The 12,441-nt window shown below is 51.4% G+C and overlaps 1 protein-coding gene across 3 annotated transcripts in view; it reads left to right on the top strand.

Moving 5' to 3' along the window:
• Positions 1 to 1,493: 1,493 nt before the first annotated feature.
• BSN (bassoon presynaptic cytomatrix protein) overlaps positions 1,494 to 12,441 on the top strand; it is an 88,789-nt gene continuing 77,841 nt past the window's right edge. For all 3 annotated transcript variants that reach the window (XM_072935023.1, XM_030283536.4, XM_030283535.4), the window contains exon 1: positions 1,494 to 1,787. In XM_072935023.1, coding sequence (XP_072791124.1) covers positions 1,627 to 1,787 — 161 coding nt within the window. In that variant the 5' untranslated portion in view covers positions 1,494 to 1,626. The remainder of the gene's footprint in view (positions 1,788 to 12,441) is intronic.

The raw sequence follows: 12,441 nt of genomic DNA, 5'->3' as shown, positions 1-12,441 counted from the left end.
TGCTAAGTCCTGGCCTCTTTCATCCACTCCTGCACTCTAACCTTCCATTAGCCTTGCTGCTGCTGGGCTGTTTCTGATGTGGTTTTGTTCTGGTTTATTGCACATCTGTTGTCCTGCCCGGAACTGTTTTATTCTCTTACCCAGTCCTTTCATATCCTCCAAAGATCTTTTGCTCCCACGTTCCACCTTCTGCACCCCACACCTGCTCCTCGGGGGCCAGCAGTGACCTCCAGCAGTGCCAGCATCCCCTTCCCTGGCCCGGGGGATACAGGAGGGGCGGGGAAGGCGCTGAGGTTCCCTGTTCCCGGGGCTTGCTGGAGCCGGTTGCTATTTCGGTGCGCTCCGAGGTGAGGCTGGACCCAGTTTCACGTTTATTTTGGGATTTAGCGCGTGTGAGTTGACTCACAGCCCATAAAAAGCAGCCGCCAGCACTGCCCGGGCTCGGCTCCGCCCAGGGACAAGTTTTGGTCCCCGCTGGGGTCCCCCCGAGGGGGCTCCGGGCCGTGGCAGCCGGGGCCCGGCGCCGGTAATTAGCGCCCCTCATTAGCGGCAGGGGGCGGGAGCACCGCCGCTCTCTGACGCCATGGGCAGCCTCTGACCTCACACGGAGAGAGCATGGCCATTGGCTGGTGCTGTGTGACCTCACGGAGGGGGCGGTGCTGCGTGGCTGAGCCCATCCGTTCGGCCCTGTGATGTCACAGGAGGGCAGTGGTGGTCACTGGCTGGAGACTGGGTGACCGTGGGAAGGACAGGCTGGTTATTGGCTGAGGCCCCATTGCCTCATCAGCGAGCCTGTGACGTCACAGGGAGGGGTGCGCTCGTTGCCTGGCCGCAGTGACTGCCAGGATCTCACGAGGGAGCAGGGTGCTCCTTGGACAGCAGCATGTGCCAGTGCAGGGCCGCCTGTGACCTTACAGGGAGCACGACAGTCGCTGACTGGCAGAGTGTGACATCACGAGGCACTGCATGACCTCACAGTGGCACAAGACCCTCATTGGCTGGCAGGGTGTGATGTTCTTGGACAGCCCATGACATCATGGGGGACAGGGCTGCTCATTGGCTGATGTGCTGTGATGTCCGGGGGCAGCCTCTGACATCATGGAGGAGGCAGGTGCTCATTGGTTGTCAGGCTGTGACTTCCAGGAGCAGCACATGACTTCATGGGGGAGGGCACAGCTCATTGGTCAGTGGTGTGTGACATCCTGCAGAAGCCCGTGACCTCATGGGTGAGCGGGCGCTCATTGGCTGTTGCGTGTAACCTCATGCGGGACTGCGCGCCCATTGGCCCCCGCCCGTGACGTCACGGCAGCCGGGCCGCTCATTGACGGCCAGCGCGGGAGCGCCAGTGGCGCCGCCTGGCGGGCGCGAGCGCTGGCGCTGCGCGGCGCCGATTGGCCGGCGGGCGGGGCGGGGCGGGGCCGGGGGACACGTGCCGGCGGGGCCCCGCCAGGCGGGCGGCGATTGGCCGGGCGAAGGCGCGCGTGCCCGCGGCGCGAGCGGGCGCGGGGGCGGCGCATGCGCGGGGCGGCGCGGGCGGGCGGCGATGGCGGCGCGGGGCTGATGGCGGCGGCGGGGGCGGCGCTGCGCTGAGGGAGCGGCCCCGGTCCCGGACCCGCCCGGCCCGACATGGGCAACGAGGCCAGCCTGGAGGGCGGCGGCGACGACGGGCAGCTGCCGCCCGCCGCCGCCGCCGCCGCAGGGGCCCCGCCGCCGCCCGCCGCCGCCGCCGCCAAGCCGCCTTCAGCACCGGGCGGCGGCGGACAGCTCCCGCCCGCCGCCGGGCCCAGGTCAGCGCGCGGGGCGGCACCGGCGGGGCCCCGGGGCGGGCGCGGGCTGCGGGGCACGGCCGGGTGCGCTGTGGGGTGGCGGTGCGGGTGCGGGGGGCAGGAGGTGCAGCCGTGCCGGGTGAGGGTGAGCGGTGCCGGGTGCGGCGGGGCGGTGTGATGGGGGCCGGTGTGGTGCGGGCAGGGCTGGTGGGGGGCAGGAGGTGTCGGGGGGTGCCGGGCTGTGGGGTACGTGCAGGTGAGACAGGAGTGTGCACGGACTGCGAGCCGAGGGCAGAGACGGTGCGGCGGTGGGGCGTGGACAGCAGGGACAGGGCAGGTGAGGGAGGTGCAGAGGGGCTCGGGGAGGGGATGGAGGCACCCGAGGCAGGTCACTGCTGGAGGATGTGCAGCCCCTGGGGAGCTGGCAGCTCCGGGACACCCGTGGGTGCTGAGGAGAACAAAGCTGCGATCTGGGGCTGGGTGTGGGAGAGCGCCCGGAGTGGGGTGTCGTGTTTGGGGGACAGGAGAAAGCGGGGTGCTGCCCGGTGGGCAGAGGTCCAGCAGCAAGGGGGGAGGCATAAGGAGAAGGGAGTGTGGCTCATGGTTGGTGGGTCTGGTCAGATCGCGGGATGGTGCCTGGCAGCACACAGTTCAGAGCACTGGGGCGTGTGAGCACCCCAAATGTTGCCACCCCAAATGTGACCACTCCCAAACGTGGCCACCCCAAGTGGAGCCAGCACCAAACGGGAAAGGTCGTTATGTAACAGGAGGGACACGCAGCCCTGCCAGGAGTCATCGGTGCAAAACCTCGCAGGGAACTGCACCGAGCCGTTCTCCTTCTGCCAGGCAGCGCCAGCTGGGAGGGAGATACTTCGGAAGCGAGTGCAGGATAAGAAATATTCCTTAAATGAAAAAAGCCAATCCTAAAACATCATCCTATCTGAAAAAATAAAGGCAAGGAGCAGAAAGTTGCACGGAGGGATGCGGAGGACTCGGTGGGTGGTTCACCCTCAGTGTGTGGCCAAGGCAGTGGCGTTCCGGGCTCTTTGCCTCGCCTGGGCAGTGATGAGTGCTGCTGGTTTTGCCAGTCGTGTTGCTTCAGACAGGGAAAATCCAGGTGGGAGCCTGAGTGGGAGGCTGCAGTCTTGCCTGGCAGTGGGCTCTGTCTTGCTGGGCTGCAGTGGCTGCTCACAGGCACACCGTAACATCCAGTGGGCTTCAGGGGTGCTACAGCTGTGGGCAGGCTTCTGTCTGTAAGACCCCTGAGAGCTTTGACAGTGAATGTGAAAAAAATAGGTCTGAGTGAAATTGTGCTCATTTTCCTTTACATTTTTCCCAGCTTCCCTTACTAGAGTCACGACCTCTCTGCTTTGGATTCTGGCAGTGAAAAGTTGTTCATAGCTGCTTGAACAGTTTAAAATTAAATACCTGTGGGGCTGTTTAGGCTGCTGTAATGAGAGGAGCTGAGGAAGCCATGCGGGTTTGCTGTCTCTGTCCAGTTTTGGCACTGCTCCTCCACTACTGTCCAGTGTCTGTGTTTGCTGTTGTGCAGTGCTGGGCCTTCCAGGGGCTTTTAGGGTCCTGGAACATACAGGGCTGGTGGGTGGAGGAACAGAGTCTGTAGCACTGGCCATCCATGCTCCTCTCCTGCCAGAAACACCAGGTTGTTTTTTCCGGCCATGCTCCAGCCCTCGCACACTGAGCTGATGCTCCTGCGCCTCCTGGGAAGCTGCTGCTGGGGAGCTGCCCTCCCTTGCAATTAATTAAAGCAATTAAAGAGGTGGGCCAAGTGGGGCTGTGCCGTGGAGCAGCAGTGGGATGGGGATGATGCTGAGCTATGCCAGTGTTTAAAACCTAAGCGTGGGAGGGGTGTGGGGGGCTGAGATGACACTGAGGGATTTTAATTCAAGGTAGCAAAGTGGCAATGAGGGGAAATCAGGCCTCGAGAAGAAAGTCGCTTTTGTGAGGTGCAGGAGTGGGCACATAAGACAGACCATATGTTCTGAAAGGTTCAGCAGAGCACAGGGTGTGCTGGCCAAGCAGTGAGTGTGGAGTGCAAAAGGTGCTGCTCCAGAAATCTCAAGTGGCCAGAGAAAGTGAGTTTCTCTCAATATCAGAGCAATTTTTCTCCTCTGAATTAAGTAACCTAAATCCACATGTAAGCCAGTGAAAACCATGGTAGTATGACTTTTCTATGTAATTTTTCACAGTTTGCTTTGTGTTACACAGAGAAATAGTCTGAGTATCTTATAGGGGCTGCTCTGGATTTTGGGGTCTTGTCTTTAAATCCATAATAATAGTTTCTAAGAACTCTGCACCCACTATAAAGATACTTTAGAGAATAGAAACCGCAAATAGGAGTTGCATCTTCTCACTAAGTTACAACATCTACCACTATTTATCAACTTTGGTTTTTTGCTTGCATGCTTTGCCGAGGCACGGGGGAGCCAGAGGCTGGAGGGAGGCTGGGAGCAGTGCTCAGATTGGGGTGGTTTGGCTCTGCCAGCAGGATGCAGCCCTGGAAAAGGCCAACACGATGCAGGGTTGCATCAGGCAAGGTCCAGTGCAGACCTCACCCTTGTGCAAGGAGCTGCTGGAATCTCACCTGAGGAGACTGTGCCTGACTCTGGTACTCCAGCAAGGAGAGATTGAATCTGAGGAGGGAGGGCAGGGTTGCTGCTGGTCTGCTCAAACTGAGCCTCTAGCCTGGAAGGAGGTGAAAAGCTGGGGCATCATTCACCTGTAGGATCAAAGGAACGCAGGTTGGTTGCTGATGCATTTGGACAGAGAGCTTTCCAGTGCCTGGCAAGTTCTGGTCTGTTCTTCTAGAGAGACCCCCTAAGCAGAAGGGACAAGCTCATTTCACAGTGCAGATGGATGGATGGATGGATGGATGAAAAAGGCTTGGATGGCAGAGCAGGGTTGATCCCCAGTTCAGAACTGTAGCTTGGGGCACAGAGCTTTGCATGGCTGGGTTTCCTGGTAACCTGCAGAGAGACTTTATTGCTGCTTCTGATTGTATGTGCCTGATTTATGCTGGATTCATTCAGGTTTTCGGTCTCTCTGCTGCTCAGCCGTGGAGCTTGTAAAAGGCTCTTTTTGACACCTGGATGCATGAGCTCAGGTTGAAGGATGGGAGAGGGGAAGAGGGACAGTCTCCTGGGAAGCCTTGGGGGCCAGCCACAAATTCAGGGGCTGTCTGTGGGAGCAGCAGTGCTTTCAGCACAACTGGTTCTCTGGAGCAGGCTGATGCACATTGCAAGCAGCCAGGTGGGCTGCAGGCTGCAAGGCTGGGAGCGAGCTTGCTTCCATGACCCACTGGCAGAGGTGCCAGGACCTTTGTTTTCCACACTGTGGGTCATACCCCAGTATTTCTTAAGCCTCAAGGTAGGCTGTGAGCTGAAGCTCTTGAAGCAACCAAAAGGGAATATCTCCAGTCGTGCATGGTAGCACCTTTGGCATAGGCTGTGAGCTCCCCCAGAACCTTCCTTTGGCTTGGAACAGTGTCAAGGCAAGTGCTGATCCTGTTTACCCTTCTGTATATTTAGCATTGCTCTGTTTGACAGGTGATGGAGCTTGAAGTAAAAAATCTGGTGATAGGGAAGAGTATAGGAGAAACAGAACTGAAGGAAATCCCTTTAAATCAGAGAAACTCTGGACAAACCATTGCAGTTTGGAGGTTCCCTTTTACCCTCTCAGTAGCTCACTTGAGTGTGCTTGTTTGCTCGCCATAAAGTACTATCACAGTGAGAGATAAGAAGTTTATAAATAAAGATAAGCTTAAAAAAAGGCAACTTTGCCTCTTTCTTTTTAAATGGGCACTTTTCCCAAGCTTGCAGAAATGAGCAGTCAATGTCCATTTTCATATGACTGTGCTAGAAATAAAACCAGACTGTGTGATGGGAATTCAGGCTGTGGAGAGGGCTCACGCTCACCTGGAGAGCCCAGAGAGCCAGCTCTATCCTCATTTCCGTGCTTTGCTCTCCCCAGAGGCTCTGAGCCCTGCACAGGATGGGGCAGAGGCATCACCATCAGAGGCATTGCTAGGAATTTCCTCAAATAATATAGTTTTTCCCTGGCTGAGCCATATAGACTGGCACTCTGGAAAAGCCTGCCATGCTTCTGCACTTACTGAGCATTAGTTTATTTGCTGCAAGACATTTGGAGGGTCAGGAGGGAACTGAAGTTGGGTTTAAGTGAGGAGGAGAAGAACAGATATGCAATGTTTTGAGATCATTAAACTTGTGTGAGCAAAACAGAAAGTAAAAGGAGTAGAAAATGGTGTATATGATGGACTGTGTCAAAATATTTGTGGTGTTAAATACTCCACTGGGTTTAAATTCATCTTCCCTCGTGATGGGCTGGTGGTGCTGGCTGTGACACAGTGCTTTGCGTGCTTGTGATTGCTCTGACAGCAGCCATTAGGCCACTGCATCCAGACGGCACAATTCTGGGTGCTTAAGTAACTCCAAAACCTCTTCTGGGAACGTGCTCATCAATATTCACAGTGTTTGGCATCAATTATTAATGCCTTTATTTCCAAAACAAATACACAGATTTGCAGTCTGCCTCTCAGGTTGGAGTTTCTCACTGCTGGAACCAACCTGGATGGTTCTCTGTGGGCATGGATCTTTACCCCTCACTTTTGATGGGTGAGAGGCTCCTGGGGATGTCCCTGCAGTGTCCGCTTCTGCTCAGAAATGATGTAGAAGAATTTGGAAGGATTGATGTCCTTTGCTGTGCTGGCTTGTGCTGAAAAGTTGGAGGAGTTCTTGGCTTATTCTGGTACAATTTGAAGCTCTTGCACTGGAAAGCTGAGTGCTGATGGTCAGCCTTCTAGTGGAAGGTGTTCCTACCCATGGCAGGGGTAGGTGATCTTTAGGGTCTCTTCCAACCCAAACCATCCTGATTCTTCTGCTGATGCTCAGGAATGGAGCCACAGCTCAAGTGGCAACATCCATTGAGGCTGGTGCATCCCTCCGCATTGTCGCTCATGTTGAGCTGGCTTCTGCCTCTCCACTCCTGCTTCTCCAGCATGCCGGAATAAAGCTGTTTCTTTTCTCTGCTGTGTGAATCAAGCACATATTTTATGTTTCCCATCATGTCTCCAATTCAGTGCAAACAGATAGTCAGTGCTGTGGCATATTCCTGCAGTTTATATGAGTTTGGGGAATACTTGATGTGCATCTGGACTGGCAGAACACCACAGCCTGCCTGCCACGCAGCCTCTCTGCACAGCCGTCTCCACTGCTTCCCCGGCTGGGGCTGGCACTGTGGCTGACCCAGGGTGCTTTTCCAGCAATCCTTTTCCAACATCAGGCTAATTTCCTAGTGTATGAGGTGCCCCTTGGGAAGGCTGGGACAGGCAGGGTGCAGACAGTGCTTCCCAAGAGCAGGTAGCTCAGTAGGGTGCAATGATGTCATGGCAAAGGCGTTCTGGTTTTTCCCTAAAGATTATCACATTGACTTTGCTGTTGAGCACTGCTGCTCCAGGATGTTCCTTGGGTTTCTGTGCTGGCTAGTGAGTGACAGCAAGTGCTGATGGTCATCCTGGTCCTGCCCATCGTAAACTATTATTCTTCTTGAATTTGAGATCGTCGCTGTTGTGCCATCACTGTGTTTTCAAATGTCTCTTTGAATGACAGATTTGTTATTTTTGTATCAGGCTGTGAGCACGACGATTCCTACAAACAAGTTTTTTTGTCTTTTTTCATGCCTGGAGGTGCTAAGCTCCGGCATGACCCCGAGGTGCTACTGTGCATCCTCTCACTCATCGATGAGCACGTTGTACCACTTTTCATGTCACTGATGCTGGGAAGTTTTTATGAATGTGGTGAGCTGGCTCCTCGCTGAGAGCACCCAGCACCTCCAATGTGCTATTTAGGGGCCTGCAAGAGCAATCAGCATTGCTGGACCCTATTAATGCTGGCCTGGGCTTTATGGCGTGGCTGGAAGGGATGTTCATGAGCTGCTCTGCTCGTGTTTAATACCAAAGATGACTTAACTACCCTGATGGTGGTGTCTCGCTCACTCTTGGCCTCTGCAGCTTTCCAAGTGTGTGTTTGATATTGAAGAGAGACCCCAGCCCCAATAAGAGACTGGGGACAGTAGGTTGGGAGGGCAGGAGACAGCAGCTCCCTGCCCATGTTGAGCTCCCCAGAGACAAGTCAAAAAAAGCACCTCTGAATGCAATTTGTATTTTGCTTTCTCTTAGTATTTGTGTGAGTGCCATGGTTTGGCTGGAGATGGGGAGGGAGTGTGCCCTCCAACCTGGCTGCTGGCACTGCATGGCAGAGATGGTTACGATGGCTAGCAAAGACACCTCTGCAGTTCAGAGGCCCATCCTAGCCAAATGGTAATGAAATGTATGTTAAGACTGAGGTGTAGAAGCAGTTTACCAGATGGAATAATGGGATATATGATCACAGAAGGTTTAAGTAAAACTGTAGCCTCTGAATATACAAAGTTGCCCTCAGTCCAAAACTGTATTTTCTGTGATGAGCAGCAGATTAGCTGTTCTTACTGGCTTCATTTCCCCCTGAAGACGTGATTAAATAGTTTGGTGCATTCTGTTTTTTCAAAAATGATTTAGTGGTGTTTCTAGGTCATTGTCTATAGAAGAAAAATGTTCTTATATTTAATGCAGTAGAGTGCGTTAGGCATCTTCTAAGAGGAGCTACAACACAAACCCCTCTCCTGCCCAGTCTGTTCCCAGACCTCTCCTCTGTCCCTGTCCTTAGCACAGGAAGAGCCTTTACACCTTCTCCCTCAAGCAAGAAGATGAACGTCTCCATGTGGAGGCTGTTAGTGCTCCCTGGGCTGGGCACGGATGTCCAAGAACCAAGGGATGTCCAAGGGACTGCAATGGGCTGTGCAAGGTACTGCAGGGAAAGGTGGAAGCACAGGGCTGGGGGAAACCTCTAATGACTGAGGTCTTAAATGAGACACTCTTCTCTTATGGAGACAGACTGAGAGAGCTGGAGTTTGTTTGGAGTTGTTTGGATTGGAGAAGAAAAGGCTCCAGGGGAACCTTAGAGCCACCTGGACCTCTTCTATGATCATGTGTAGGTCCTCATGAGAAGAGCATTTCCTGTCCTCTTGGAGGGTTTCCTCTTTTCTGATAGGTATAACTGAACTCAGAGCAAGCAGGTGCTGCATAAAAAATGCATCCATGCTGCTTGAGAAATGTTGCAGAATTTTGAGGGTTTTTGGGCATGTGTGACTAACTGTTCTTCACTCGTTTCTAGGACCTGACAGGGACCACAGGCTCTCAGACATGACAAATCAGTTTCCCACGCTGAATTGCTTTCAGATGAGGATTTGACAGCTCCTCTTCTACATCTACAGGATGTAGAAGAAAAATCACCATGAATCAAAATGTCATTTGGTTTAGATGTGGCAAAATCCCACATTTCAGCTGGGTATCCAAGGGTGGTAGGCCCTCCTCCATCCAGCCCAGAGTGCTGAAGGCCTTACATGGCAAGGATGCTTGCAGAGGCCAGATGTTAATAGCTGAGAGGAGCCCCTGAGTCTTTTTTCTCTTTGTTTCCTTGCATACCAGTGGAACATTGCTTTCTAGCCTGTCTTGGTCTTCCCTGGCCTTGGGGGTTCGTGGGCTTTTCCAGCTGCTGAGAGGCTCAGAGCCTGATTCCAGTGGACACCCCTGTGCAGGACCAGTCCTGAGGGTTGTAGCATCCTGAAGAGGGAGAATTATTTTGAAATTTGCCTTTATGGATTTTTAGCTCTGTTAGGAGATGCTTGGAGTATGCAGCCTCTTCTGGCATGATCTCAGGGTGCTTCTCAGGGTGCTCCATCCTTGGAAGTTGTATGGGGGTATGAAGTCAATATGAGATGTGTCTTCTTCAGCTATTGAATGAATTGAGGGATTTGGTGCTCTTACCAACTCACCTGAGACCCAAATGGGTCTGCCATGGGCTTTCCAGAAAGCGTCTGTTGGTAGCTTGTGCCCTTCCTTCATCAGTCTAGACATGAGGAGTACAAAAAGATTTTGCCATATTTAATGTCTGCAAAAGGATGAAGTTGTGCGTGGGAATTACTTGCAAAGATTGACATGTTGTAGCTGCTAACCACCCTTTTTTTTTTTTAGTATTTAACCAAAAAACAGATTGCAGCCTGGGAAAAACAGCATGTTTTTTTTTCTTTCATCTTCTAAAGAAAACATTTCACTTATAGATATGTGAATTTATGCATTATAAAATAGGAATTGTTGAAAATTGGAAATGTATAATAAGTTCTTAAGGGACTTGGTAATTTGCCTGTCTTGTGAAAAATACCCAAATCAGCTGATAGTACAAAGCTTATGAAAGGCTGGGGAAAATGTGGGGCTGAACTAGATCTTTTTCCATGTTGACTCTGAACTGTACTTTTTCTTTTGATGAAACATGAAATTACTTTTAATTTTTGTTTCAATCCTAGTTACATAAACTATTATTTGATTGTACAGCTGGACTGAAAAACTGTAGGAGGTCTCACATTTAGGATTTTGCTGCCTCTCTCTCATTAAGCCTACAGCCTGATTTCTTTAAATGCACCTATTAATCTTCTTAGGGAGACAAATTGTTGTTTGGTTGGGTTTTTTCTCTTTTTTTTGTTTTTTTTTGTTTGTTGTTTTTTGTTTTTTGAACACTACCTTCTCAGTTAGCTGGCAGAGTAAACTCTGCTGGTTTGCAGCCTTGAAGGTGGGGCTGTGCTGCAGCTGGGCACCGCAGTGCCAGCGCCTGTTGCCTTGGTAGGCTGTGTTTGGTCTGTTTGGCTTAAACATCCGAGGTGGTCACAGCCTGAGCTGTTCTCAGCATGCTCAGCAGCAGCCTCCGAGTCAACAGGAAGGAGTAAATGTATTTTTTCCATTCTAATTTTGCTGTAGGCTACTTCAGTAGTTCATCTGTGGTTACTTGCCAGAGAAGCTGTGGCTGCCCCATCCCTGGAAGTGTTCAGGGCCAGGCTGGATGGGGCTTGGAGCAACCTGGTCTAGTGGCAGGTGTCCCTGCCCATGGCGGTGGGGTTGGACTGAAATGATCATTAAGGTCTCTTCCAACCCAAATAATTCCATGAACTTCTGTTGCATTTTTGATTTCCAGTCTGAGACTCATGGGGTTCCAGGTTGAGACCCATTAATGTCATCCTTGTAAGACCAGCAGTAGGACACAAAGAACTCCATGTTGTCATTCAAGTGTGCAAATTTTTCTCATATTTTCTTTCAGATGCATCATCTTTGTTGTCTTCTGCACACCAACGATAAGCCACCATAATTTGGGTTTTTTCTTCCCTGCTCATCACAGGATTTCTCAGCACTGGGCAAGCGTTGGTAGTGACCCTTGGAATGCTGCCCTTTCAAACCTTCTCTGCTCTCCTCTGCTGGGAGTGGCTCTTGGGAGGGTGAGGGAACTGACAGCAGTTTGGGCTGCAGCAGCTCCAATATGAGCTTGTGAGATGTCTGGAGCAGATAGTGCTGAGCACATCGTGCTGGGGCCGGGCGGCAGCGGCAGCTTTCCGTAAATACTCCTGACGCCGGCGTACGTGAGGAGGTGATGTTGGGTGCTGCTCTCATCCCTGTAAAACAGACCATCCTTTATATTCAGTGCAGATTTGTAGTCCCAAGGAGCAAAAATATCCAAGCCTTCTCCTTTTCCCACCTCTAAGTTGTGGATGTTTTGCTTGGGAATCCTGTAGCTGGGGAGCACACCAGGAAGATAGGTTGTTTTCGTTTATATAGTGTATTATATAGAACCTTTTGTGATGGTGGTGATTTTCAGAGCCCATTTACCACTATATTAGATGAGGTTTTGACTGGTTACACACTGCAGTTGTTACAGAACATCAGTTCCTGTTGGAGTGGAAAGGATGATCCCTATCACTACATAATATGCCACTGATTACCTCAACCTGGCAAAAATAAGGCATCCAGAAACATCCCTCTGGGAGGAAACTCTGAAGAAGTGTCTCCTTAGGCATGCCTTTTCTGTTTTATTTTATCTGTCTTCCTCATCTTCCAGTCTCTCCTTCTCCTGCATTGTTAATGGATGTTAAGCACTGGTTAATGGATTAGGATAGGATTCCTCTTGGCTATACAACTCAGTTTCATCCAACCCATGTCCATGATTGCCTATTTAATTTTGATTTATTATTAAGTGAAAATATAGACCCAAACACTCTGAATTGACAAATTATCACACCTTTCTTTTTCTTTGAAATACACAAACAAAAACCAACCAGCTGCTCTGGGTAGGAATAAAGTGCCTTCTGCTTCTCAACATGTCTAAAATTTGCTTCACTTACCAACTAAACTTCTCAGCCTTAAATTTTACCTGCTGCCATTTCTGCCAGGCTAAGCCTTCCGAGGGCTCTGCAAGGACAGATACATCAAATATGCAGATGCCTCCATCTCTTTGGGGACAAATGTTCTGGGCTGAGCTATGTGCAGCAGGGAAATGCAGGCAGGGACAAGGTGCCTCAAAGAGTTGCAGAAGCTGGAGAAATGTTTTCCTTTGATCCTATAAAGAATTTGGCAGGGGAATTTCAGACTCTTCTATTTCAAAAGTACATTTAAACTAAACAGCTTGAGATATTGAAGTTGATGGTGTCTCTGACAGTATTGGTAATATATTGGTCCTTGGGTTTCCTTTATCTATCCTGTTGTGAATAATGAGTTTTACAC

Source organism: Taeniopygia guttata, chromosome 12 (genome assembly GCF_048771995.1).
Source record: "Taeniopygia guttata chromosome 12, bTaeGut7.mat, whole genome shotgun sequence".
NCBI lineage: Eukaryota > Metazoa > Chordata > Aves > Passeriformes > Estrildidae > Taeniopygia > Taeniopygia guttata.
This window is presented reverse-complemented; position numbering and strand designations above follow the sequence as displayed.